The 27,368-nt window shown below is 31.7% G+C and overlaps 2 protein-coding genes across 2 annotated transcripts; one reads left to right on the top strand and one right to left on the bottom strand.

Moving 5' to 3' along the window:
• Window positions 1-780: 780 nt before the first annotated feature.
• LOC115886074 (deoxycytidylate deaminase-like) lies at window positions 781-2,210 on the top strand. Its single transcript, XM_030905113.1, has 4 exons — window positions 781-904; window positions 968-1,203; window positions 1,463-1,676; window positions 1,796-2,210. The coding sequence occupies exons 1-4, from the start codon at window positions 882-884 to the stop codon at window positions 2,004-2,006; spliced, it is 684 nt and encodes a 227-aa protein (XP_030760973.1). The 5' UTR covers window positions 781-881; the 3' UTR covers window positions 2,007-2,210.
• A 6,655-nt stretch (window positions 2,211-8,865) lies between these two features.
• On the bottom strand, window positions 8,866-27,333 carry LOC115886098 (filaggrin-2-like). Its single transcript, XM_030905153.1, has 6 exons — window positions 27,053-27,333; window positions 20,011-20,500; window positions 17,685-17,938; window positions 15,646-15,810; window positions 13,288-13,531; window positions 8,866-9,398 (listed from the first exon to the last, which is right to left on the bottom strand). Exons 1-6 carry the CDS (start codon window positions 27,323-27,325, stop codon window positions 8,920-8,922), a joined length of 1,905 nt encoding a protein of 634 aa, XP_030761013.1. The 5' UTR covers window positions 27,326-27,333; the 3' UTR covers window positions 8,866-8,919.
• Between the last annotated feature and the right edge of the window lie 35 nt (window positions 27,334-27,368).

Below are 27,368 nucleotides of genomic sequence, written 5' to 3'. Positions count from 1 at the left end.
CCTATGTATGATTTAATAATTAGAGTAATTTGTTTTCCATTCACCGTACCTATTTTTATCACCAACTGATAACAGAGTCCTTAATCCTGACTACGTCACACATATTTCGTCGGTAAATACAACACAATTCAATAAAGGAGAAAATTTAATTTTTTTGAGACTTACCAATTGTAGAACCGTATTTACTACCTCCTTGTTTGAGACTTGGCCGACTTCGATGAGGCCAATTAACACTGCGAATTTGAGGCTATCGTTCACAGCCATTCTCACCACCTCTTCGGGGTGCTTAATGTCACTGAGGGGGGGTTTCGTCAAGTCCGCCATTATGGGAAGATCGGCTAAACACACAAATCGTTCACTAAAAAACAACAACGAACCACTACATCTACACAAAACACCGACAATTTTCCAGTAAACGTATACAGCGCGATACGCTCCCTGCCATGTTGGGATGGAAAATGACAGCAGGGCCGGCGTGAACCCTGATTTCCGTATAGGGTTTTTTCATTCCTGCGTCCTGAAGGGATGCACTGTTTACGTTTCGATTGACACATAACAGCTGATCCGGAAGATGCCGGATTGAGAAAGAAATCTAAGCATACATTATTTTAAGGTTTAATAAAAAAGTATTTAGGTAATTCTTAATTACTGTGCTGACTACATTTAATTTAGTTTTGATTTTACATTGCTAGAAAGCAAGACCTTGTATTGAATGAGCCTTGAGTGTTACCATCATTTTCGAAAACAGAATAGGATTTATTGATTTTTCGTAAATTTGGCAACCTGCGAATAGTCTGTCATAATTTTGAGGTTAAAAAGTCATTTTTTTAAGAAATATTTTAGTTTTATCTTTGGTTTATATTTGTTTATTATTGTTTGTTATGGACAAATCAACTCCAAAAAGGTTTGTTTATCACTAAATAACTGTCTAATGTAATATAAACATGCTCAAGTATTAATTTTTCAGAAATGTTAATAAGAAACGTCCAGATTATTTGGAATGGACTGAATATTTTATGGCAACTGCGTTTTTAGCCGCAAAACGAAGCAAAGATCCCTGTTCCCAAGTTGGGGCTTGTATAGTTAACGAGAATAACATTATTGTGGGAATTGGCTATAATGGGATGCCCAAAGGATGTCACGATGATGTATTTCCATGGATGAAAGAGTCGGAAAATAGCCTAGAAAATAAATACTTATACGGTAAAATATGAAACTCTTAAAACAATATGTGAGAATATGTGTAAATATGAAAGAAAACTAGGCACAGACACAATTCAGAGCTTTTATTTAGTTAGTACTAAACAGTTAACAATAGTTACAAGATATTGTATGAAAACTAGCATGCTAACATAATGCACTAACCTTTCTGTCGACTCTCATAATCCCTAGAGTACTGATGGACTAACATTAATGTTGTATATATATATAATTTAATTGATGAAATATGTTATAATTTTAGTGTGTCATGCTGAAATAAATGCAATTTTAAATAAGAACTCAGTCGATGTTAGGAATTGTACGTTATATGTGGGACTATTTCCATGCAATGAATGTGCCAAAGTTATTATACAATCGGGAGTCAAGGAAGTGATCTATATGTCCGATAAGCATTCGTTTAAAGTTCATACGATTGCATCGAAAAGAATGTTTGATGCTGCTGGTGTTAAATACAGGTAAATTTATTATAAGTTGCGTTATTTACAATCCTGGCGAATGCGCCAGGATTGTAAATAACTGGCGAATGCGCGGGGAAAATTATATATGAATATTTTAATTTTGTTTCAATTTTTAGGCAATTTATACCAAAAAATCGCCAAATTCTGATTGATTTTGATGAAATCAACTGGAATGATCAAAGTCAACTGCCTGGTAGTCCAAATTTAGGTGATTCAATAACAAAGAAAATTAAATCAATGTCCATATTATCTGAAGAGCAACAAGATCTTAACTCTAGCTTTACCTGTGATAATGAAACTAGATTAGAATGTAAAGACAAAAATTAAACGTAATTTTATTTTGCAACTTAGACTAAGATATATTTTTTGTTATTGTTTACCATGTGTATGTAGTATATTTCTTTGTAATAGTGTGGTTTTTCTATGATCTGAAAATCTATAGATACAGAGGTAACAAAAGACTATGATATTTGTGTAGATAAAAAATAAAATGTAACACAATAATTAATGGAATATATTTTTATTAAATAAGAAGAAATAAAATTTTTACTTCACCAATTATTTCATTAACAATCTATAAATGTTTTCATTTTTAAACAAAATATAGAGGATATCCTTACTATACATATAGGTATATTATACTTATTTTTTTATTAAAATAATTATTTTATCAATAATAAATAGACTGTTTTATACCTGCTAACGTCTCAAAAGTGGCTCACCCCTATTACTTTTTTATTTTTCAGATAATAAAACGAGATTTGGTATCTTAGTATAGACTTAAATTAGGATTGATTGACGTATTGTTTTCCGTCATTTCCTGTTTCACCGGAAATGACTACAACTTTTGATTTTTAAATCACACTCTCAGTATTTTGTTTTTCTATATTTGATAGAAAATGACACTCTCAATAGAATGACATATCACATGTTAACTTAAATTTTGACATTTTTGCATAATATGGTTTATTTGAAATTATAGTATGAAGTTCATAACGACAATTTGACTCGAAATACCAAGTGTGTGGTTACTCATAAAGAATGTTTTTTTCCAAATATGCTAATGAGCCACCTTCGTTCCATTTGAAAAAATTGAGATATGATAAAAAAAATACGATTTGACCATCTTTTAACCGACCAGGACAAGCCACTAAAAACATTAGACGATAAAATATATTTTTCCAAGGCTCCTTATGATTAAAAATTAGTGATTTTAAACAGCCGTAGCACTCTAGATTGAAATTTAAAATACGATGTTTTTTTTAAGCGAATATGTCAAAAGTTGACATATGATATGTCCTATTCATTTTGTCATTTGGTATTTTAGTCATTTTCTATCGAATAAAGTAAAAATATGCCAAGGGGATTTAAAAATCAAAAGTTGTAGTCATTTCCGGTGAAACAGGAATAGGTGACAGAAAACAATTGAATACGTCAATCAATCCTAATTTACGTCATATACTAACATACCAAATCTCCTTTTTTATCTGTAAAAATAAAAAAGTTATAGAGATGAGCCACTTTTGAGACGCACCCGGTATATAAATTTTAGTATTCTCTTTGAGAAAAATGCATCATGAAAAAGATTTGCTTTTTCTAATATGATTACTTCCGTTTATATTTTTCGAAAGATAATTTCTTCGAGAAAAAAATTCTTTTAAGAATTTTCTAGGATTATTTTTATTTTATTTACTTGTTTAACAAAATATTCACTGATGGCCCTCGTCATACTGCGTTTGTATTTAGCTATATGTATAGTTTAAGTTTTAAAGAAGATACCGTATGATCGATACTTAATCGATATGATCTCAGAACAACGTTTTATCGTTAGCTACACTGATTGACACTTCAATGAACCAATGAGAGCTGTTTAAATTTAAAATTGACAGCTGTTTGAATGAATTTTCTACAAATCTCGTTGGTTCCTTTGACATGTCTGGCAACAGTATGAATTTCTGATAATCTGAGGAATTAAACGTAGCATTTAAAAGCAGCATTATATAGGCCTAGGCTACAAAATTATCCAAAATATAAATAAATATAAATTATACATACCTAAATGAATGTAATAAGCGTAAACAATTAGTAATAAATTAAATTTGGTAACCGTCCAACAAAATATTTGCGAAAAAAATAAAATTCCAATATTTATTTAATTCTGTACCCAAGCAGCATTTGGACGTCGGGACAACGTTGTGTCACGCGACCAAACGTCGGGGCGCAACGTCGGCACAACCTCGTGCCAACCCTAGTCTGCACTAGTTTGGAGAATAATTTTTGGGTCGAAACGACGTTGGATACCGACGTTGGCTAGAAGCCTAATTTAGTACAAACTGCAACGTTGTTTAAAATCCTAATTCACAGAAATACAGTAACTAATATGGCGTCTAAGTCGCGTTTAATCCTAAATTGGGATAATTATAGTAAAAAAATATTATTACTTTTATGATTTAGTTAGAGACATATGTCAGATGGCAGTGAAGGAAAACAAAACAAAAAGTATTTAAGTGTGGAGATGTTTGAAGCAGGGGTGACAGTAAACCCGGAAAATTGGAAACAGTTCTGGCGCCGGTCTTACCTAGGCAGAAAGCATGGCCTTCTAGACTGTCCTAGACAAAAATCTGTTGAATATTTCTATATGATTTCTGGGTCAATTTCAGTTACGGAACATTTTATGCACGTCGGCGTCCTCTTCTTTTGTCTGTGTGTCAGCCATGTGTCAACTCCCGAGGGCCTCTGGCAAGTCTTCATTTTAATTTTTGCCGTTTTAGATTTGATTGGAAGTTTGTTTATGATATTTCGGCTGAAATTTATAAGTACAAAGATGATATAAAGTCTCCTTGTTAACACTTTAATAAAGTATATATGGTATTAATTACATGAAGAAAATGATGAAATCGACGTTTTCTGCGTGTAGTAGGTATGGGCCATATTATATGTGAAAAAATAGGTAATATATTAACTGTTTTTATATTTTTTAGCTTTAGATCCAAGGATCTTGGGATATTCTTTACCAAGGATTTTTCCCGAATCTCTACTTTTAAAGACTGATCGATGATTTTGAATTTTGAGCAATTGAAAGCAAGTTGCACAAGGTAAATTATGATTATTGAACTATTATTAGCTTACATTAATTATCTACAAGATGAACAGAAATGCGTAATTACATATCACATAGGTACCTATTATGTATTTTCATAGCAATAATGCTATGTATGTAGATTATTTTAAAATACAAATGAGGTATTAGATGTATATGTATCATACTTTTATTCATTTTATTTTCATTCAAGTCCTGTTTGATTTAATTCACAACAGTCTTATGCATATATTTATGTTTTTACATATTTTTTTGATTCCAGGTTTTGCGTGGGTTCCTGTTGTCTTTTTCTTTGCTTCCAGTTAGTTTTACGCCCGTGAAGCTGTGGAAAACATTTATTTATCTTCAAGTTTCTGTAAGTCAGTGCATTGTTACTTTACTATTTCACTTTAATACAGCATCTCTGATGTTATTTAAATATTTTGATATTGATACAGTAGTTTATGGGTTTATAGCTCTTTAATTGTGTTGATTTGTATATTTACATTGTTCTAAATTCCAAATAAATATTTTTGAGTAATTTTGTTGTATTATTTACTACTAGAAAAAGTAAAAAGTATATTAACCCTCATTTAAACCTCCCTGACAACCATTAAAACCTGGAAACGGAAATAAATTTCATAAAATTGAAATTGTCATGTCAGTGAAGTGTCTATGTTGGCATGTCAAATGTCCCAGCTGCCATATCTGAAAATTAGTTACCCAGGCAGCCACGCTGTTTCCATAATTTAACATTGACTAAACAAAACAAAAGTATTTAAGTGTGGAGATGTTTGAAGATCATAATTATTGAAACACTTTAACCGACTCTGTAACTCGTTACCCAAGGCAAAAAGTTAAACGCAAACAACTTATTGATAAATGTATTGTTTCTACTTTGAAAAATACTAATGGGCCTTAAAATTAAAGAAGTTTTAAAAATTTTCTTGAATTTTTTTTTTTTAGTAAAATGAGAATAATTTATTCGCAGTCGAAAAAATTGTTTCCGCGTGATTTTTAGGGTCAAATATTTCAAGTTAATGTATTCAAAAAGCAAGAATTGCTATTTTAGGAACGAAACATTTTCTTATTTAACAACATGGCGGCTTTCACTTTGTTGTTTTGGGAGATTAAGATGGAGTAGTTCGAGTAGTCGCATACTGGACTAATAAAGTCGCAGTTCAGCCTTAACAGGTAGTATACTAGTCGCAAGATTGCCTAATTTAGTCATCCTAGAGTCTAGCTTGTGCCGCCCTCTATAATCTAAATAAACGAGGGAGTGGATAAACTATCGGTAATATATGCCGATGTATATTTAAATTTAGTTTTATATGTACCTTTCTTATGTCCCATTTTAAATAAGTTTTTTTTATAAAAACAAAAACAGCACTGAACTGTCTGACTGAACAGAACAATGAAGTGAAAATTTAAGATTTAAGGTTATGGTTCAATACAGTTGCAAAAAGGTAGTGCCTCGACGTCCTACCAACGTAAGAATAAGGAAATCTAAACAACGTTGGAATAAGTAAAACAGACGACGTTTGCATAACGTTGGAATAGGTCCTGAAACTGACGTCGGAAAACTCTATATTATCCAACGTTGTAACTACGTTGTCCGAATCACCTAAAGATCACTTAAGCAAAAAAGGTTAGAAGACAACGTTTATTCGACGTCGCAGAAGCTTCCTACTTTGCTGTAGTACTAGTCCAACGTCAGCACAACGTTATAAAAACGTTTAAATTTATTTTAATACCTAAGGTAGGGAGCTAACTATTTTTTGTAACTAATCCAACGTTGTGTTTAGTAAACATGTGGTCGCAAGTCGTGAAAATGCTACTTGGGATGCGTCGTCCGTCGTTGATTTTATTCAATTTTATTGGTTTATGCATAGATAAATGGGTTTATGTCAAAAATTACGTCTCACTACCTTTCTCACTACGGATGCATACTGGGTGTTTCAAAAACATGTGCCATTCTCGTAGGGGGATTCCTCTCATAAAATATGATTTATTTTTCATATTAACAAACTACAATCTTAAACGATTCTGCTTTGTTTCGTAGCTACATGGGGTTCAAGTCTTCATCTTTTTTCGACTTTTTATATGTCGACATAAATATTCATCAGAGACGTGCCTATACTAGAATATTACGTACTGGAATATTTTTACAGAAAAAAAAATGTGCTCCACTGACTTTTTTTTTTCAATTGGCAAAATTGTGTAAACCATTAAATGCCGATTAAAAGTTGTCTATTGATATTTTGTGGATTTCGGTCTCCTTGATGAAATAAACGCAATTTAGTTAATTTGGCTTAATGCCCTAATATTTAATATTCTATTAACAACCTTTAAAAATGCTAATGCCATTAACTGGTTTAATGACAACTACCAGGAAGTAACTGGAGTTAAAAAAAAATATGAAAAAAGATCCTATAAACATGGGTGCGGAAATGCATAGGTAGTTTTAATGTTACAGGATGTTAAAACTTTAAAAAAATAGGCCTTTTGCAATAATTGTCTTAAATACGGTTATTTTTTGGGGGGGAGGGGTAATTTGCTGTAAGTAACACTGTACATCAGTGTTATAGATCTTAATAAAATTTAATTGGCATTAAATAATCTATACCCTTTTGCTAATAGGAGGAAAAAAGTGGCGCACATGCTTTTTAGAAAAAAATATTCCAGTAATAACCCATATATGCACGTCCCCGATGAATCTGTCGACATAACTTTTTTTAGCATTAAAATATGTAGCACTAATAGCACAGATTATACAGATTATTATAATCTTTGCTTTTTCTTTATTGTTTTTCGTAGTTCCAATTTTCGGAATCGGGCACTAGTTAGGTGACTAGTTTGCGCACATAGCACGCCCACTTATGGCCTCTAAAATTGTGCACAGCGCCTGACCGGCACAGTTATTAGAGAGATATCGGAAAACCGAATAGCGTCATCCAGTATTTACGCGTACCTTATCATGGTTACGATATGCGCGAGTCAACGCAACACCCGCTAATAACGTTACCGTCTGACGTAATTTGCGGATCAATTACACCAAGCGCTCTTTCTAAATAACCTCTGATAACGTTTAAAAATTGCTTAGATGGGCATGTGCGGGTATTTGACAACCGGAGCCGGCCGGCGAGATCTTTTATTTTAGGTTATGTTTGAATGGTTTTAAATTATTGCTTTAGTTTTATTAGGTAATTTGATATTTAAGTAGCTGGGATTAGTTTTAATTAAATAAATATGGCCCAAAATATGGATTCCACCTCTTCCAATACTAAAGAACCTATAAAGAGTCTTAGGTTTACAGCAGATGACGCCTTAGCCCTTCTAAGAGAATTTGTTGCTTGTTATCCTAAACCCATTGGCAGATGTTGAACAATAAAGCACTGGAAATAAGCACTTTAGCCCTTTAGTTTTAAAATACCGAGTAAACAAAACAATTTCAAAGTTTTAAATTCAAAGTTAAGTTAAGTTTAAATAGCGGACGCGACGCGATCAGAATTCTCTCCGATCCGATAACTATAAATGAAGAGAGTTCCTTACCTCACGCAAAGGAAATATCACCTGGCCTTAGTCCATGCACGCTATTCGGTTTAGTGATATCTCTCTATTACGCTGTTTATTGTTATTTTACGTGAGTTTATTTTTGCGCACTGGAAATTTGACTCGTCATAAAAAACATTTTTCGTACCACGAATTAGGGACAAGATTTTTATCTGTATACTTATAGGATACCTAATCTGTGCTAATATTAACTTTGACCCTATAAATTTCATTCGAAACGTTAGAAGCACTTGGAAGAAAATCATAATAAAATCGAAAAAATATGAAGATTTCCTGTAAGTACAACAAAGCAGAATAATAATTGGACCCATGTTGTTATGAGAAATAAACCCTATTTTTACATGAGGAATACACCCACGAGAGATGGCACATATTTTTTTTAAACACCCTGTATAAACTCACTTTAAAGGCCAAAAAATAGAAAATTTCATTTTTTATAGATTTGAATTAAATGCAGTCTTAACATCAAAACACTTATTGATCTTATTAACTATATGTACTTATAAATTACATCACATATTAATTATTATACAAAACAAATAACAATAAATAATAACAAAAATGTCCACTTTTCCTAATTGTTATGTATCATTCGGCCGCAACTATCAGAAATTTGTTACTGCTTTCTTCAGGTAAATGGAAATCTTCGTAATGACGCAGCGAGAAGGGTTCTCCTATAGTCTCTCGCGAAATCTTCCGTTTCTTTATTCGTTTTCTCTTCACCACTGGAATGGTCGTTCCATCCTCTAAGCTGACTATAGCTATTTCGATCGCTTGACTAGATTCATTGTCTGGCTGGTTGTCAGACCTTTGAACCTCGCCATCTCCATTGTTGTTCTCTTCCAGGTGCCTGTTTATGTCTTCTAAACTGATGGCTGGGGGATCTGTTTGTTTTCGTGCGTTTTCTGATTCATTCGTCTCGCTGTCAGCTTTACTGTTCACAGCTTCTTGTTCCACATGATCAGAATGAGAGTGATCAGCAACGGGTTCGCTAGAAGGTTCGGTATTCTGCTTTTGTCCTGCCACTTGGTACGTGACGTGACTATGGCTTCCATGATTATTACCTCCTAAAACATTACAAATATGTCAATTTAACGACTAATACCAGAAGATCTAACATAACCATTTGTGCTTTATAATATTTTTTCTTTTCATAAGTAATTTTTTTTAAATACCATACAATCGAAAAAAAGGCGTTAAAGTTGTTTTTTAACTGCTTTGTCGCTGAATGATGTACAGGGTGGGTCAAATTCGACGCTTTTAAATGGAAACACCCTATTCTATAGGAGATAGACGAAAACTAATATCGGTGTCTGGAGCTCAATTATCATCAAAAACATGATGGTGAAAACCGCACATCAATATCTGTTACCGTTTCGGAGTTACGGGGTGTTTTTCAAAAATGTGCATTTTTAATAAATCGCTGTAACTTTTTTGCTATGGAAAATTTTGTATTTCTATGAAAACATTTCCAAAGCATCTTTTTACGTAGAATTTAATGGTTTAAGTATAATTTTTTTAAAATTAATAATTTAAGAGTTATCAACAGAAAAATTGATTTTTTATTTAGGACACCCTCTATATTTTTAATTATTTGAAAAGAATTTAAAATTGCCTTTCCAAAAATATAGCACACTTGATATTTTGTTATAATCCCCTTCGAAATACAGAATTTTTAAAAGTACGCCACTTTTAACTAGTGGGCTTTGGACCCCTTATTGATGATATGCCCTTAATGGAACTCGAAAACATATTTTTCAATCAAGACGACGCACCGCCTCTGAACGCTGAAGTTATCAGCAAATTTTTGCAGCCAATTTCAAGAATAATTGAATAGCTAACCAAGATTCCAGCCGTTGGCCGTCGAGGCCGCCTGACTTAGTGCCCATGGATCTAATCCTATGTATATATTTGCGGAAGAATAAAAGTTCCTTATTCTTCCGTATAATCTCGACAAGAATTAGAAATACTTAGTTTACTTACATCTAATCCTTTAACTTTACTTACATCTAATCCTATGGATATATTTGCGGAAGAATAAAGGTTCCTTATTCTTCCGTATAATCTAGACAAGAATTAGAAATACTTAGCACTTAGCAGTTATGAGAGGGTATCTTTCACCCCCACTGAGTTAATGAATTCCGCGAGAAATGTTCAAAAACTGCCCCGTCTGTCTATAACAGAAGACGGTCGATATGTCGAACACCTGTAGCAAAATCTCATGTCTTAGTTTGCTATTTATTTTTATTGTTATTAGATATAGTTTAAATGTGTTGATGTTGGTTAAATACATTTTAAATTGTTATAAAATTCTGCATCTCTCATAGCAAATATTATTTTCGTTGTAATTGATGCTCACAGCTAGATTTTTTTTGCATTACAGCCGATGCCGTTCAAAGCCTACTTATTTAAAGCGGGCGCATTTTTTTATACTCTATATCTCGAATAGGAATCGAGCAAAATATAAAGTGTGTTATATTTTTGGAAAGGTAATTTTAAATTCTTTTCAATAAATTAAAAATATACAGCGTATCCCATATAAAAAATCAAATTTTCTGTTGATAATTCTTAAATTATTAATTTTAACGTAAAATTTTCTACGTAAAAAGGTGCTTTGGAAATGTTTTCATAAAAATACAAAATTTTTCATAGCAAAAAAGTTACAGCGATTTGTTAAAAATGCATATTTTTGAAAAACACCCCGTAACTCCGAAACGGTAACAGATAGCGATATGCGGTTTTCACCATCATATTTTTGACAAAAATTGAGCTCCAGACACCGATATTATTTTTCGTCTATCTCCTATAGAAAAGGGCGTTTCCATTTAAAAGCGTCGAATTTGATCCACCCTGTACAAAGACTTACTTTGCTCTAAATATGGTAATCGTAAATCACACAAGATATTTTTTCTTCGTTTTTTTTAATGGAACACCCTGTATATTATTTTTTCGATAAATGGAGAATTAAAAAATGAACAATTTTTGTATTTACAGTATTCCAAAATGTATAACGGTTTCTCAGATATTCGCGGTTTTTTATTTTGTATGTCATTTTTCACAGTAAATTTTTATCAAAGCCGCCCAAATATTTTTCGCTCGTATTTTACGGTTGAAAGAGCTATACAATGAATACCATGAAGCCATCCCAAGTAGCATTTTCACGACTTGCGACCACATGTTTACTAATCACAACGTTGGATTAGTTACATAAAATAGTTAGCTCCCTACCTTGGGTATTAAAATAAATTTAAACGTTTTTATAACGTTGTGCCGACGTTGGACTAGTACTACAGCAAAGTAGCTAGCGAAACGACGTTGGATACCGACGTTGGCTAGCAGCCTAATTTAGTACAAACTGCAACGTTGTTTAAAATCCTAATTCACAGAAATACAAAACTATAATAATATGGCGTCTAAGTCGCGTTTTATCCTAAATTGGGATAATTATAGTAAAAATATTATTTTTATGATTTAGTTAGAGACATATGCCAGATGGCAGTAAAGGAAAACAAAACAAAAGTATTTAAGTGTGGAGGATGTTTGAAGATCATAATTATTGAAACACTTTAACCGACTCTGTAACTCGTTACCCAAGGCAAAAAAGTTAAACGCAAACAACTTTATTGATAAATGTATTGTTCCTACTTTGAAAAATACTAATGGGCCTTAAAATTAAAGAAGTTTTAAAAAATTTCGTGAATTTTTTTTAGTAAAATGAGAATAATTTATTCGCAGTCGAAAAAATTGTTTCCGCGTGTTGTTTAGGGTCAAATATTTCAAGTTAATGTATTCAAAAAGCAGGAATTGCTATTTTAGGAACGAAACATTTTCTTATTCAACAACATGGCGGCTTTCACTTTGTTGTTTTGGAGATTAAGATGGAGTAGTTCGAGTAGTCGCATACTGGACTAATAAAGTCGCAGTTCAGCCTTAACAGGTAGTATACTAGTCGCAAGATTGCCTAATTTAGTCATCCTAGAGTCTAGCTTGTGCCGCCCTCTATATTCTAAATAAACGAGGGAGCGGATAAAGTATCGGTAATATGTCGATGTATATTTAAATTTAGTTTTATATGTACCTTTCTTATGTCCCATTTTAATTAAGTTTTTTTTTATAAAACAAAAACAGCACTGACTGTCTGACTGAACAGAACAATGAAGTGAAAATTTAAGATTTAAGGTTATGGTTCAATACAGCTGCAAAAGGTAGTGGCTCGACGTCCTACCAACGTAAGAATAAGGAAATCTAAACAACGTTGGAATTAGTAAAACAGACGACGTTTGCATAACGTTGGAACAGGTCCTGAAAGTGACGTCGGAAAACTCTTTATTGCCCAACATTGTAACTACGTTGTCCGAATCACCTAAAGACCACTTAAGCAAAAAAGGTTACAAGATAACGTTTATTCGACGTCGCAGTAGCGTTTACTTTGTTATAGTACTAGGTCAACGTCGGCACAATGTTACAACAACATTTACATTTATTTTAATACCCAAGGTACGGAGCTAACTAATCTAACGTTGTGTTTAGTAAACATGTGGTTGCAAGTCGTGAAAATGCTACTTGGGCATATCCCTATCTAACTTAGATTAAAAAAGCATAGAATGTTTCCATCCTCCTTCGTTATTTAATGTTTATTCTGAGATGATTTCTCGGGAAGCTTTCTCTACAACGGATTGCGGTATTAAAGTCAACGGCCAAGTCATTAACAACATTAGATTTGTCGATGAAACCCTCTTATTGCCGACTCTGATGTTTAGGACTCCAGAGTTTGGTGGAGCGAGAGAAATATAAAGTGTATTGAGTATTTGAAGGCCTATTTTCTTGGACTATTGTGGCGGTAAAAGTGAATTAATGAATAAAATGTGGGGTACCACCTGGTGCGAGTGTGTAGCAATGGTGCGAATGGCTGCAATGCGAACCAATGTGTCGAACCAATCTTAAAGTCATATTTACCATGGCCACCCCCTCCATGACCCTCTCCGTCGCCTGAACTTTCCTTATAACCCCAATGGGTGCCCTTTCCCACGCTTTCCTTTTTACCATATTTCGTTTTGTGCTCATCGTGATCATCACGGCCCGCCTTCTTGTTATGCCCTTGGTCATCTTTGTAGAAACCTGCCTTCTCTGATTTCGATTCCTTTCCGTAGTGCGTCTCGTGATTGCCACCTTTTTTATGGCCACCTTTATGATGTCCATCCTGAAAAATCAATACATATAATGAAGGAATAGAGGTAGAGAAGTCTGTACAGAGTGTTCCATTTTAGTGTGATTTTTGTGGTTTTTCGTTTATTACTTGGGTACTTTTATATGAAACACATATATTTGTCATAGGCTTCTTAATTCGTGAAATAGAGGACAAATTTTAAGATTTTCGACTTCCCTTGTATCTTGATTATCTTATAACTTATCGAAACGGTAGAAACTGTGCAGCGGCGGAGCTTCCATTGATGTGGGTGATGCGTCGCATCCCTTCAAAATATTGTAATACGTTTTTATTTAAAAAAGTAATTGAGATCTTCTATAATAAATTAAAATTCAGTAAATTTATTCAAATAATTAAATTCAATTTCAATTATTTAATGTGCGTATTGGTCGAGCTTTATAGATAAGACTAAGGCTAAGAACATAGTGGAGCGATGAGGATAGCAGCGAGCAAGCAACGCAATACCGCGTCGAGGTGCTGAAACATAGTAGAGCGACGAGGAATAGCGAGATACTTGTGCAATTTTGTTATTTTCATTTGCTTAATGATAATTTAAAATGTTAACAGTGGCTAAAATTCTGGACCGTAGTGTCGAAAACATTTGGTTTATTCGAAACCAACAAACTAAAAGGTGTAGTGTACATGAAATTTGTACATTACAACATGAAATTTTCAAAACCCGGAGAGAGTGTGGCAAGTTTCATAACCTTTACGAAAATTTGTTGCCACTTCATCTCATAACTTATATAAAATGTACCGGTTATGGCGATTACTATCTTTTTGGTCCCATAAGGTGCCTCTTACACGCACTAAATCTATTAATTTTTGGGAATACATGGTTTTCTACAGCGCGACAGAGCAACGAAAACAAAATTATTTGAATCGTAATTGAATCGTAATTTGAATCGTTATTTGATCAATACAATAGAATAATTTATTCAATGTTAAATTTTGCTAACTGGCTTTTCCACGCTAGTTTCTGTATAAATGTATATATTCCGCAGAAATGTATAAAAAATATCAATAATTTTGATAGACAGCATATAATCTAAAAGCAGCACAAGTTCATTTTTTCAGTGCACATTATTAAGATAACATGATGGAAAGCAAAATTAGCTGGTTAAATTAAGTAATATTCTTTTAAACTTGGTTGATTTACGTTAAAAAGTTGAATAACAACTTCCGACAAGCACCGACTTCCACCAAATTACACCACTGGAGTTTGCATGAAAAAATCTACGAGACACAAATTCACAGATTTTAACTTTTCGATAAGTTATAAGATAACCAAGATACGAAGAGAGTCGAAAGATGCAAAAAATTAAAATACAATGTTACAGGAACTAAGAAGTTTACAACAAATCTGTGTGTAGCAAATTTAGTTTCATAAAAAAGTAGCATAATGATGTGAAAAGCTGATTTTTGTATTTCTACTCATATAAACGAGAAAAGAGAAACCCCATAAAACACACGAAAATGAAACATCCTGTACATGTAACAGAAGTTGAAATTATTAAAATGTAGTCTACTATTGAAGATCTGCAAATGAAAAAGAGAAATGTTTTGGTTTACTTGTTAGAATATTACTTTAAAGCTAATAAACAGTTAAACCAAACGCATTTTAATGCGGCTTGCATTAAAATGCGTTTTGAATCGCATCATAGGGATCGAAAAGAGATGGCAAAATCTATACAGGGTCAGTCTTGAATAAGTGCAAATATTTTTAGAGGTGGTCGATATTTATATTTTGACTCTAAAAAATTTTAAATTTTTTGAATTTTTTGCAATTTTTTTTAGTTTTTAGTTAAAAAACATCATTTTTTGATAACTATAGTAACATAGGTAGTAGATTAAATCTACAGGTACAGGAAAGAAAAAACACAGAAAAGATCCAGTGGTTCTCAAAATATAACCAGGAACTTATTTTTGTTAAATTTTAAAAGTGAAATATCTGGGTTATTTTGGCCTTATTTGAAACGGCCAAAAGAAAGTATGTTTTTTTATAGAGATCTACCAGTCCTGACAATATTTGCACTTGATTAAGACTCAACCTATGAAAAAAATGATTATATCTTTAAACTACTCTACTATACTACTAACGGTCTTACCTTTTTATATCCTCCTTCTTCGCTAAATCCTCCATGTTTCTCGGTCTCCCCGCCCTCGTGATCTTCATCGAAAAATTCAGTTTTTTTCTCGTACTCCTCCTTCTTATGTATACTGTGAGAACCTTTGGTGCTGTGCCCTTTATTATGTTCACCTTCTTCGTCATACTGAAAAATAATTCGATATAAAAGTCATAGACAAGAATAAGTAGCATCTAGAAAGCAGGAGTGATTCTTGCTTTTTAGCATAATTTTTGATCAAGCATCACTTAATGCTGAATTATATCATATTAAAACGGATTTACTTCACAATTCTGACTCTAAGACGACCCTGCATTAAAGATGGGACCCAACCAAGAACGGTAAACTAATAGGATTGCTCATCCTCATAAGACGTACGTTCGCCTCTTCCCGCGCTTCAGCTGACAGTTGTGACGTCATTGTAGTCCTTGTCAAAGCCTTCGTGGCCTTGTTATGATAGTGTGTATTATTAGTTGCCTATGGTAAACTTATAAAAATAACAGCTGAGAAATTTTGAGTTAATTATTTTGTCAATTTTAAATGTTACAACGTCACAAATTACCTATAACAGATGCGAAAGAAAGCGACTGCATCGGAAACCGCTCGGCAAACCCCACACGCCTATTGAGTGGTGTAAATACACCAGTCGTTTAGTCCGGAAACCTATGCTGTGTCGTATTTGCTTGCTGGAATGACATAGTGCGTGGTTATATGTTTCTTTTTAAAAACGGGTGTAGGATTTTTGTTGAACTTTTGAACTGTTATTTCTAAGTTTTGGTAATTTATTATATCTTATTTAAAATGGGATACAAATGTGTTTATTTATAAGGAAAAAAAAGATATTTATAGTGTAAAAAATTAATTTATTTAACAAAATTTAATTAAAAATGTGACAAAATAGTACCTTTCTATTGGTTCTATCGGACTTTTCTCGACTATATAAATCTTTATTTGTAAACTTTAATACATCAAATATTTTCGATCTAATAAATCATTTAATGATGTAAATAAGAAGAAATTTCTCACATGGGTGGTCAAATTCTATAGTTTTCATTATATCATGAGCATTATATCACAGCCTCTGAGAAATGTTTTCAACTCAAAATGCCTTTAATTATGTTTGACTACATTAATTAAAAGGGTCTTCAAATACATCAATGCGATATTTGTCTAAAATTTGCAAAAGAATCCGAATCTCTGGATAACTCGAAATTATTTACCCATTTAAAAGCCTTTGATCATGAAAGTGGAAAAATTTGTTCATTTTATTTAATGGAAATGGAAAAATTATTTATATTAAATTTTGATGAGTTTTGCACTGAAGAAAACATTCAGAGGCTGTTTTTTGATATTAAATTTTGATGAGTTTTGCACTAAAGAAAACATTCAGAGGCTGTTTGATATAATGAAAACTATAGAATTTGACCACCCATGTGAGAAATTTCCTCTTATTTACATCATTAAATTATTTATTAGATTGAAAATATTTTATGCATTAAAGTTTACAAAAAAATAAAGATTTATATAGTCGAAAAAAGTCCGATAGAACCAATAGAAAAGTAACTATTTTGTCATATCTTTAATTAAATTTTGTTAAATAAATTAATTTTTTATACTATAAATATCTGTTTTTTCCTAATCTCCTACGAACTGATATAATATGACGAGCAATCTATTAAATTACTGTGAGATTATATGCCTCGATAACATATTGGTGCAGATTATTTTCACCCAAACAAATAATAACCCAAACTATACATTGATGCGGATTGTCTATGAACTCTTTCTGAAGGTCACAGAAACCTGAACGCGTAATTCGGTGTTCTTTCGCATCTGTTGTAGTTAATTTGTGACAACGTGGTACCACGAGGAATTAAAAGACCAAGAAGAAGACAAAAAATAAAATGGGACGATGATATTAGAAAACTAGCAGGGATATTTTAGACCCGCATATATAGGCAAATGGGCTACACCAGCATAATTGGAAATAGTTTAATAAGATAGAAATGCTCATGAATTACCTTTGATCCTTTTTTACCACCATGATGTTTGTGGTGTTCCGCATGGTATCCATCATCGTGGTGATGTTCTTTCTTGTGTCCGCCTTTTTCCGCATATTTTTTTGCGTGATTTTCTTTGTCGTGATGACCTTTCGCACCTTTTTCATGGCTGTGATGTCCTTCGTAATGCTTGTTGCCTTTTTCTCCGTGGTCGCCATGATGAAGAGCATGGAATTCTTTACCTCCACCTTTTTCAAATTCTCCTCCATGATCGCCTTAGACAAAGTCAAACTTTTGTTTATTATTAATCAATATTTTTAGACCTATATACCGGGTGCGTCTCAAAAGTGGCTCATACCCTATATATTTTTTTATTTTTTCAGATAAAACAACGAGATTTGGTTTGTTAGTATATGACATAAATTAGGATTGATTGACGTATTCAATTATTTTTTATCACTTCCAGTTTCACCGGAAATTGGACACTCTGAATAGAACAACATATCATATGTCAACTTTTGACATGTTCTTATATTTATGATTTATTTGAAACGTGAAAAAACTTAATTAAGGACAATAACAACAATTTGGCCCGAAATACCAAATGTGTGGTACCAAATTATTCATAAAAAAATTCCTATTTCCAAATACCGCGTGCGTCTCGAAAGTGGCTCATCTCTATAACTTTGGTATGTTAGTATATGACATAAATTTAGGATTGATTGACATATTCAATTGATTTTGGTCACTTCCACTTCCTTTGGTCACCGAAAATGTCACAAAATTTTGATTTTTAAATGGCTCCCTAGGTATATTTCTACTTTATTCGACAGAATATGACACTCCGAATAGAATGACATATCATATGTCAGAGCCCTACCTATGGTCCCATATAAACTGTCTTACTACTAAAGTAAATAGCTCTGACATATAACGTTTTCAATTGAATATTTGGAGTTTTCAATAATTGTCGCTTTTCTTGATATACTCCACTGATTTTTTCTTATTTTTCAAGAGCACTAATACACTCTTTATACGTTATTTTTTATTCCTAGAAGGATGATTTAAAGAAGAAATATTGTGTTCATATTATTGATAATCACTAAATAAACCCTTGTATAAAATTTTATACTTCTCGATGTTATAGTAATGCATTTTCGTACAGCAAACTTTCGTTCTCTATTCTGCTCCCTAAGGGTATGAATTTCATAAATTCGATTTGTCCAAATAATTAACTTATGTCTTTTAAATGATCCTTTGTGCAAATTTTTACGTGTATAATCCAGAGGTCACGAAGGTTTATATACGTTTTTACTAACTTTACCCATTTGGTTAATGAATTACATATTTCAAAAATCTCTTCTAATTCTTTCTGTAGAATTTCATTCTTCTAGACCCGATAGTAAGGAATTTTCATACAACAAATTGGTCGACATAATTTTACACTCTAAGTGGATGAATTTCCTAAAATCGATTTGCGTAGCTAATTCATTAATCACTAATGTCATTTAAACGAACCTTTGTACTAACATTTATGTATCTAAAGCTGGCGGAATGAACTGACCACTAAAATATCTAAAAACTTGATATATAATCTAACTGACACACCAATGGCAATGACTAATAATTTATTTCTGGAGGTACTGTGTGTAGGTGTTTTTCAGGTATGTTTTACTATTTAGTCGTTTTACACAAAGAAATAGCCATTAAACAATATAAAAATACTTCATAACAAATCTAGACATATATACCTTTCATTTGAAAAAAAACCCATCAAGATTGGTGAAGCGGTTTCGGCGGGATGGATGTAACAAAAAAACCCTTTGGGTTTTTTTATATATATATATATATATATATATATATATATATATATATATATATATATATATATATATATATATATATATATATATATATATATATATACATACATATATAATGTATGGATAATTTTTTTAGGCAAAAATGTCAAAAGTTGACATATAAGATGTCATTCTATTATGGTTCTATTCAGAATCTTTGAATAGGAAGACTAAGGAAGGAGCATAATGCTATCCATGTATTCATGCATGGTGGGCGGAAAAAGAAAAAAACTCTAGGGTGGGGATCCTTGACAGTTTTGTTTGACGATTCATTTGACACATTTGAATTTGATTTGAAATTTTATATGGTGCAGACATGGTGCAGACATATTTTTTTCTATTTCAAACCAATTCTCATACATCGAAGTAACCTACCTAAGCTCCAAAGGAGGTTAACGTTTTAATTATGAAAAAATATATTTTTGTGTCTGTCAATAATAAGTTTTATGTTATGCAGGTATTACCCATATTTGTTGTGTTATTACCTCCTGCATGTCCACCATGTCCATGACTGTGACTGCCTTCACTGTCACCACTTCCTCCTCCTTTACCTTCATGACCTTGACCATGACCTTCACCACCTCCATCATTACCTCCATTTTCATGGCTATGTCCAGAATCACCCTTCTTGTGCCCTCCCTCATGCCCCTGCTCGCTGCTATGACCATGTTCCTCTACACTGCTACTCTCCTGACTATGATCGTCGTTTCCTCCATGATGGTTTTTGATTGTTTCATGTGTTTTGTGCCCTGCTATATCTCCTCCATGCTGCTTTAATTCTGTGTGGGCTTTCTTCTGTCCTCTGAAAAGTTTGCTCTCCGCACTTAGGCCACCAGGTTCAACTATCTTCGAGGTAGCTATTTCCGCTGCTGCCTTTTCTTTAGCCTTTTGGGTGTCAACATATTTGTAATAATCTATGGCTGCTGGTTTTTGATCTTCGATCTGAGTAGATGCAGAACCAGTAGAGTCGTCAGTCTGAAATACGTAACACGATATATTTTGATCGAGAGAAGTTTTATAAACAAGCATGGCTTTTATGAAAACAGGAAAATATGATGGGTTAATTTAGATTCGATTTTTTGCCAGTGTATCATATAAAGAGAAAAAATTGGGGGACTTTTTATAGTTTGTTTAATCAATTATAAAGGGTGTTTTAAAAAAACAGGTGGCGTCTCTATACAGGGTTGTTCACCACATACGACACGGAGTATTGTAGCTAAACGATGAGATTTTTACAAATTGTAAGTTTGGGGTTCGTTGAAGGACTATTAGAGCTACAATTTAAAAATATTTTTACAAGATACAGAGTGTCCCAAATAAATAAAAAATATCAAAGTTGTATTTTTTTAAATGGAACACCCTGTATATTATTACATTTTTAGTTTCTACGATTAAAATAAAGGTAAATTTGATTAAGGTTTATTATACTTAAACCTTACCGGTTTTGAAATATTTTCAATTTTGTGAAATTGCAGTTAAAATTTTAAGGCTTCATTTCTCCAAGGGTATCAAAGTTTTTAATACTAAATGTTTACTGAAGTTTATTTACTGATCAGTTATTGTGTTGCAATAATAAAAATAATACTACCTTATACAGAGTGTCTAAAAATTTATTTTAAATAATTATTTGCTTCAAACGGCAATAACTTGTTTAATTTAAATGGAACACCCTGTATATTTTACGAGAATCAGATGCACAATTTAATTCTCTATCAACTTATATTATACCATTTTTTACCTATCTCTTTAAGTTTCCGTAGAAAATGCATTTTCTTGTAATTTAGAACTTATTTATCAATATACCCATGGACTATTGACATTTTAGATTATTTTTACAGATGTACCAAATTTTTAAAGAGTACAGATACTAATATTGTCGGTATAATTCATTTATTTCATTAAAAAATTAAAAAAAAACTGTTTAAATATTTGTTAAAGAGGATCAATTAACATGATTCCAGTATTCAAACTACATTAACTGACTGTTTGCGTTGATTAACAATAATTGCTCCAAATACTAAAAAACTGAATTTTGTATGGGCATTAGACAGTGTGATAAAAAGTAACACCTTAAAAATGAATCTCATTTTTTAATAAATGCTTATTTATAACAACAAAGACTTTAATTTGATAACTTATTATTATATTGATTTCTAACTCAAAAATCCACATTTATTTATAATAATTTATTAACGAACACAATTAAGTATGCCATTAATTAGTATATGGGCGGAAATAATGGTGTTATATTTAATTAATGGTATAGTCTTTTAAAAGATTTAAATAGTTTTTTTGCATACCAATGGGTTAGTAATATTATCGTTTTGCTAAAACGATAATATTACTAGTCTGTACATTTTGTACATTTGTTGCTTTAAAACAATCTAAAATGTCAATATTCCATGGATATATTGATAAATGAGGTCTAAATTAAAAGAAAATGCATTTTCTACGAAAACTTGAAGGGATAGGTAAAAAATGGTATAATACAATTTGATAGACAATTTAATTGTGCATCTGATTCTCCTAAAATATACAGAGCATTCCATTTAAATTAAAGAAGTTATTGCCGTTTGAAGCTAATAATTATTTAAAATGAATTTTTAGACACTCTGTATAAGGTAGTATTATTGTAACACAATAACTGATCAATAAATAAACTTCATTAAATATTTAGTATTAAAAACATTCATACCCTTGGAGAAATGAAGCTTTAAAATTTTTACTGCAATTACACAAAATTGAAAATATTTCAAAAAGGTTTAAGTATAACAAACTTTAATCAAATTTACCATTATTTTAATCGTAGAAACTAAAAATGTAATAATATACAGGGTGTTCCATTTAAAAAAATACAACTTTGATATTTGTTATTTATTTGGGACACTCTGTATCTTGTAAAAATATTTTTAAATTGTAGCTCTAATAGTCCTTCAACGAACCCCAAACTTACAATTTGTAAAAATCTCATCGTTTAGCTACAATACTCCGTGTCGTATGTGGTGAACAACCCTGTATATATAATTAAATACATATAAATAAACTATTGTTTTATATCAACATATAGATCCGATTCTGCTTGGTTTCGTAGCTACAGGGGTTAAAGTATTCGTTTTTTTTTTCGATTTATTATAATTTTCTTCTGAATGCATTTAGCGATTTGAATGAAATATTGTGTATCTACATATTTTATTTCTAAAAAATCTAATCCAACTCCTCTAATCCCTACTCTAATAGCAACCTCTAAAATTTTCTAATGTCATTAATTAGCGAAAGTGTCAAATAAGTAGGTACTCATTGATTCCTCATCAAAAAATATATAAAAAAATTATAAACATGGATACGAGAATTGTATAGTTTTAACGTTACAGGATGTTAAAACTTTAAAAAAATGGTTTTTTTGTCATTATCATAAATGCCATTTTTCTTGAAACATGCTGGAAGTGGTATTAAACCTCAGTGATATAAATTTCAATAATAAATTAGATTAAATAAATAATTTTATCTATACTAATCTATACTAATATATAAAATGCTTGAGTGACTGACATACTGATTAACACGATCCTGCTCAAACCACTCACCGTAAGAAGCTCAATTTTGGCATACAGGTCGATTCTAGGGTGTAGAGGTTCGATAAGAAAGGATTTTTCGAAATTCCACTTCCAAGAGGGTGAAACCACCCCTCAAATATGACAATATTTTTTTATTTAAAAAACGGTCAAGTTTCCCAAAAAATGCTTAAACACGTATATTTTATTTTGTATTTTTACATATTTTAAGATTTTTTAAAAATGTATACAGGGTGTTTCGAAAAATCTGGTAATTGATTAATCACGATCCTGCTTAAAGCGCTTGACGTAAAAAGCTGGTTTTTGGAAAACAGATTGACTTTAGGGTGTAGAGGTTCGATAAGAAGGGATTTTTCGAAACTCGAATTCTAAGGGGGTGAAACTATCCCTCAAATATTAAAATATTTTTTTATTTAAAAACCGGTGAGTTTTTCGGAAAAACTCTTAAACACGTATATTTCATTCTGTTCTTTTACATATTTTAAGATTTTTTATAAATTTATACAGGGTGTTTCATAAAATATGACCATTGAGTAATCACGATTCTGCTTAAACTGCTTAACGTTTAAAGCTGATTTTTGGCAAACGAATTGACTGTGGGGTGTAGAGGTTCGATAAGGAGGGGTTTCTCGAATCTGAAATTCCAAGAGGGTGAAAAGGCCCCTCAAATATTACAACATTTGTTATTTAAAAGTCTTTCGGGAAAACGCTTGGACAAGCATAATTTATTTGGTTTTTTTACATATTTTGAAATTTTTTAAAAAATCACACAAGGTGTTCCAAAAAGTTGGGTAATTTCTTAACCACGATTCTGCTTAAACTGAACTAAAATAAAAGTAACAGAGCCTCAAATTCTACTCTATACTTCTATACTTTTTTTGCTCAAATCAAAATTAACCGAGATAGGGTGGCTAGAAGCTAAGGGATGATAGTAGAAATTTAAAGAAAAATATATAATTTGTTGAAAAATTTATATATTTAACATTTTTATTCAATTTGTTTGGAAAGTTATAAATTTCAATTATGATTTTTTAAATTCACCCCGAGAAGGGGTGAAAAATATAAATAAAATGTTTATTTTTCAAAATTTGGAGAAACGGTAAATAAAAATGTTTTAATAAAAACTGTCCCCTATCTCGGTTAACTTTCATTTGAGCAAAAAAATATAGAGACCATTTTTATGTAAAATATGACACTACAACTTTTATTTAAACTTTTTTTTCTAGTCGTTACCGTTTCTCCGAAATTTCGAAAAAATAATTTTATTTATTTTATTTATTTCACCCCTTCTCGGGAGTAAATTTAAAAAAAATCTTTCACAATTCGTTTTCAGATCTTTTAATATAACTTAAGGTATAGTCTGTAAAACGAATAACTTTGAATTTGACAGTTCCCGCGGGCTTTTCTAGTGTTAATTTTAGCGACATCTAGCGACATTTATGACGTCACGCTAGTTAGATACTACGGATTAATAAATATGTTGTAGAATACATGGAAAATATAATTATTCCTCGTATTTTTGGTTTGTATTTTAAAAATGGTATAGTTTACATGAGATATAGATAATATACAGTTAATAAATACAATATATATACCTATTTATAGTAATAAATATTTTGGCAGATAAACTATGATCCATACAAATGCAGCAAATGTTTTACAATATGGCTGAAATCGTACTCCATAGTCAATGTAGATAGTTTTTGTGTTAAGAATAATAATTTAAAAAAATATGTGGTCATCTTTTGATTTAGTTTATTAATTGCAGTAAACATTATAATATATAAATAATTTTTGTGAATGCAAATAATAATACATCACTATTAGTAAATATTGAATGTTTTTTGTTAAATTAGATCGATTTTCAAACCCCAAAATTTAAAATATATTTTACATTTTAGCCATTTTCTTATGTACCACCTATTCATTCTTTGTATATTGTAAAACATTTGCTGCATTTGTATGGTTCATAGTTTATTTGCCAAAGGATTTATTACTATAAATAGGTATATATTATATTGTATTTATTAACTTATATTATGTATATTTCATGTAAACTATATCATTTTTAAAACACAAACCAAAAATACGAGGAATAATTATGTTTTCCATGTATTCTACAACATATTTATTAATACGTAGTATCTAACCAGCGTGACGTCATAAATCTCGCTCCGTGGCTGTTCTATTAGAGACGGCATTGGTCTAATATTTAGAAATGTCAAAAGCTGATGACATTTTACTTTTGTCAATTATGACATTTTGTGTTGATTTTTGCAAGAAGAGGAAGAACTGTCACTTGTTTTATTATTTTCCTTTTCTATTTCACGAAAGTAAAAGGAGTTACCTATCTGATTCGTTCAGGCACTCAATTTAAAGAATATCAGTAACTTTTTTGATAGAGGGATTTTATATTTGCCATGTTGGTAAAAAATAACGGTCAAAATTCAAAGTTATTCATTTTATAGACTATATCAAAAATTCAAGTTTTTACCAAAACTTCGCATTTAAAAAAAAAGAGAAAAAAAAGTGGTTCGGAAAATATTCCAGTGATAACCCATATGTCCCTGGTAAATCTGTTGTGACACTTTTTCGGTATTAAAATATTTCGCCTTTATAGTATCTTTTACCTTCAAAATTTCATTCGAATCATTAAAAGCAATTAGAAGAAAACTCTAATAAATCGAAAAAAAAATAAAGATTTTAACCCTTAAAAAATGAAGATATAAAAATGTAGCACGTATGTTGATATAAAAAATAAATCGTGTCCCCACGAGAGATAACTCATGTTTTTAGAAATACCATGTATACAAACAGAGCCGGACTTAGCGAAGTTGCCGCCCCAGGCCAAAAAAATTGCCGCCCCTTAAGCGGCAATTTTAATTAATTAAAATTTTATAAATTCACGAAAATGTATTAATTCATTAGGCATTGACTCATCTAAATCATTTGGATAACAGGTTATTAATTCAGTTCAATAATTAAAGTAGATAAATCACTAAAGAAACCAAATTTGGTTGAAAAGTCATTGTAGGCACTTTTCCTGTAGGAAATTTCAAGGATTAATTTATCAATAATAACATTAAATACATTTATCCTAAAATCGTCCCTAGCATTAAATAGAGTATCATTATCACTGATTATTTCAGCAAATTGTCGTTTCCGTTTCACTGTTCTCTTTTTATCTGCCGCATATTCTTTCTCACCGAACAATTCTATGGCCCTTCTTTCATATTCCTCAAATGATTTAGTATTTTCTAGATTTGTAATTTCAGAAAAATATTTTTCCAATGAGCTATACAAATCTGCAGCAAGTTGTTGATCAATATCCACCATTTGAAGCTTTTTATTGACCGCATCTAATCTATTTAAACCGTCTTTCCAAAATACCACCATAAAACCCATTTCTAGTTTTTGAATTATTGGTTAAGGAGACTGGAAGCATATAATTGGGTCTTAGGCTTTTCGTTAGAGTCAATTTCTGCAGAAATTGACTCCAACGTGGATTTTATTTCATTGGAAGACAAAGAGAGTGATTGGCAAGCTTCATTTCGTGCAGACCAACGTGTTTTTGATATATTTTTTAATGTTTTTGAATTTATTTTTTATATTCGAGGTATTTATGTATTGGATGCATGGCACAATGCAGTAAAAAATAACCCAAGCGAATTATATATTTAAACAATAATAATAGGTAAGTAAATAAATATGTAATCGACTAAGGCAATATTCGAAATATTTTATGAACAAATAAAAGTTAAAAAAAAAGATAAATATTTTGGTATGCTCGAAATTTGCCGCCCCTAAAAATCTGCCGCCCCAGACCCGGGCCTAATTGGCCTAGGCCTAAGTCCGGCACTGTATACAAAATAATCTTATACGCGATTCATCTTGACTGAACAGGATAAGACTTAAAGAATAAAAGGATTAAAAAATAAATTTATCCAATATTCACCCTTTCGTTGTACGAAAACGACAGTGCAGGGCGTAGACTTTTCCTGGTGTGATCAGCAATACTTAATGGCTGCGGTTCGTTGTACACTAAAGGCAGAGCCACAGGTCGGGGTGGCTCAGCAATAAACACCGGCCGAGGCTCGGCTGCTGACGTGTCCAGATCGAAGTCCTGATTGATCACTCGACAGTCCACACTAAAAACACACACCAACACTAAAGCAGTCCAAAGGTTCCAGAGCAGCGGACCGTTTCCCAAATCCCTAGTTATCCTCATAGCTGGTAAGATTGATAAACATTTGGAACGTAATTTTGGAGTG

Source organism: Sitophilus oryzae, unplaced genomic scaffold (genome assembly GCF_002938485.1).
Source record: "Sitophilus oryzae breed Bouriz unplaced genomic scaffold, Soryzae_2.0 scaffold_467_pilon_pilon, whole genome shotgun sequence".
Lineage (NCBI taxonomy): Eukaryota > Metazoa > Arthropoda > Insecta > Coleoptera > Curculionidae > Sitophilus > Sitophilus oryzae.
This window is presented reverse-complemented; position numbering and strand designations above follow the sequence as displayed.

Excerpts from the sequence above, each read along its gene's own strand:
- LOC115886074 (XM_030905113.1), top strand. The coding sequence starts at position 882 with ATGGACAAATCAACTCCAAAAAG. Across the intron at positions 1,204-1,462 it reads AGAAAATAAATACTTATACG|TGTGTCATGCTGAAATAAAT; the intron begins GTAAAATATGAA and ends TTATAATTTTAG. Across the intron at positions 1,677-1,795 it reads GCTGCTGGTGTTAAATACAG|GCAATTTATACCAAAAAATC; the intron begins GTAAATTTATTA and ends TTCAATTTTTAG.
- LOC115886098 (XM_030905153.1), bottom strand. The coding sequence starts at position 27,325 with ATGAGGATAACTAGGGATTTGGGAAACGGTCCGCTGCTCTGGAACCTT. Across the intron at positions 20,501-27,052 it reads CGTTTTCGTACAACGAAAGG|ACTGACGACTCTACTGGTTC; the intron begins GTGAATATTGGA and ends TACGTATTTCAG. Across the intron at positions 9,399-13,287 it reads TCATGGAGGGGGTGGCCATG|GAGGTAATAATCATGGAAGC; the intron begins GTAAATATGACT and ends GTAATGTTTTAG.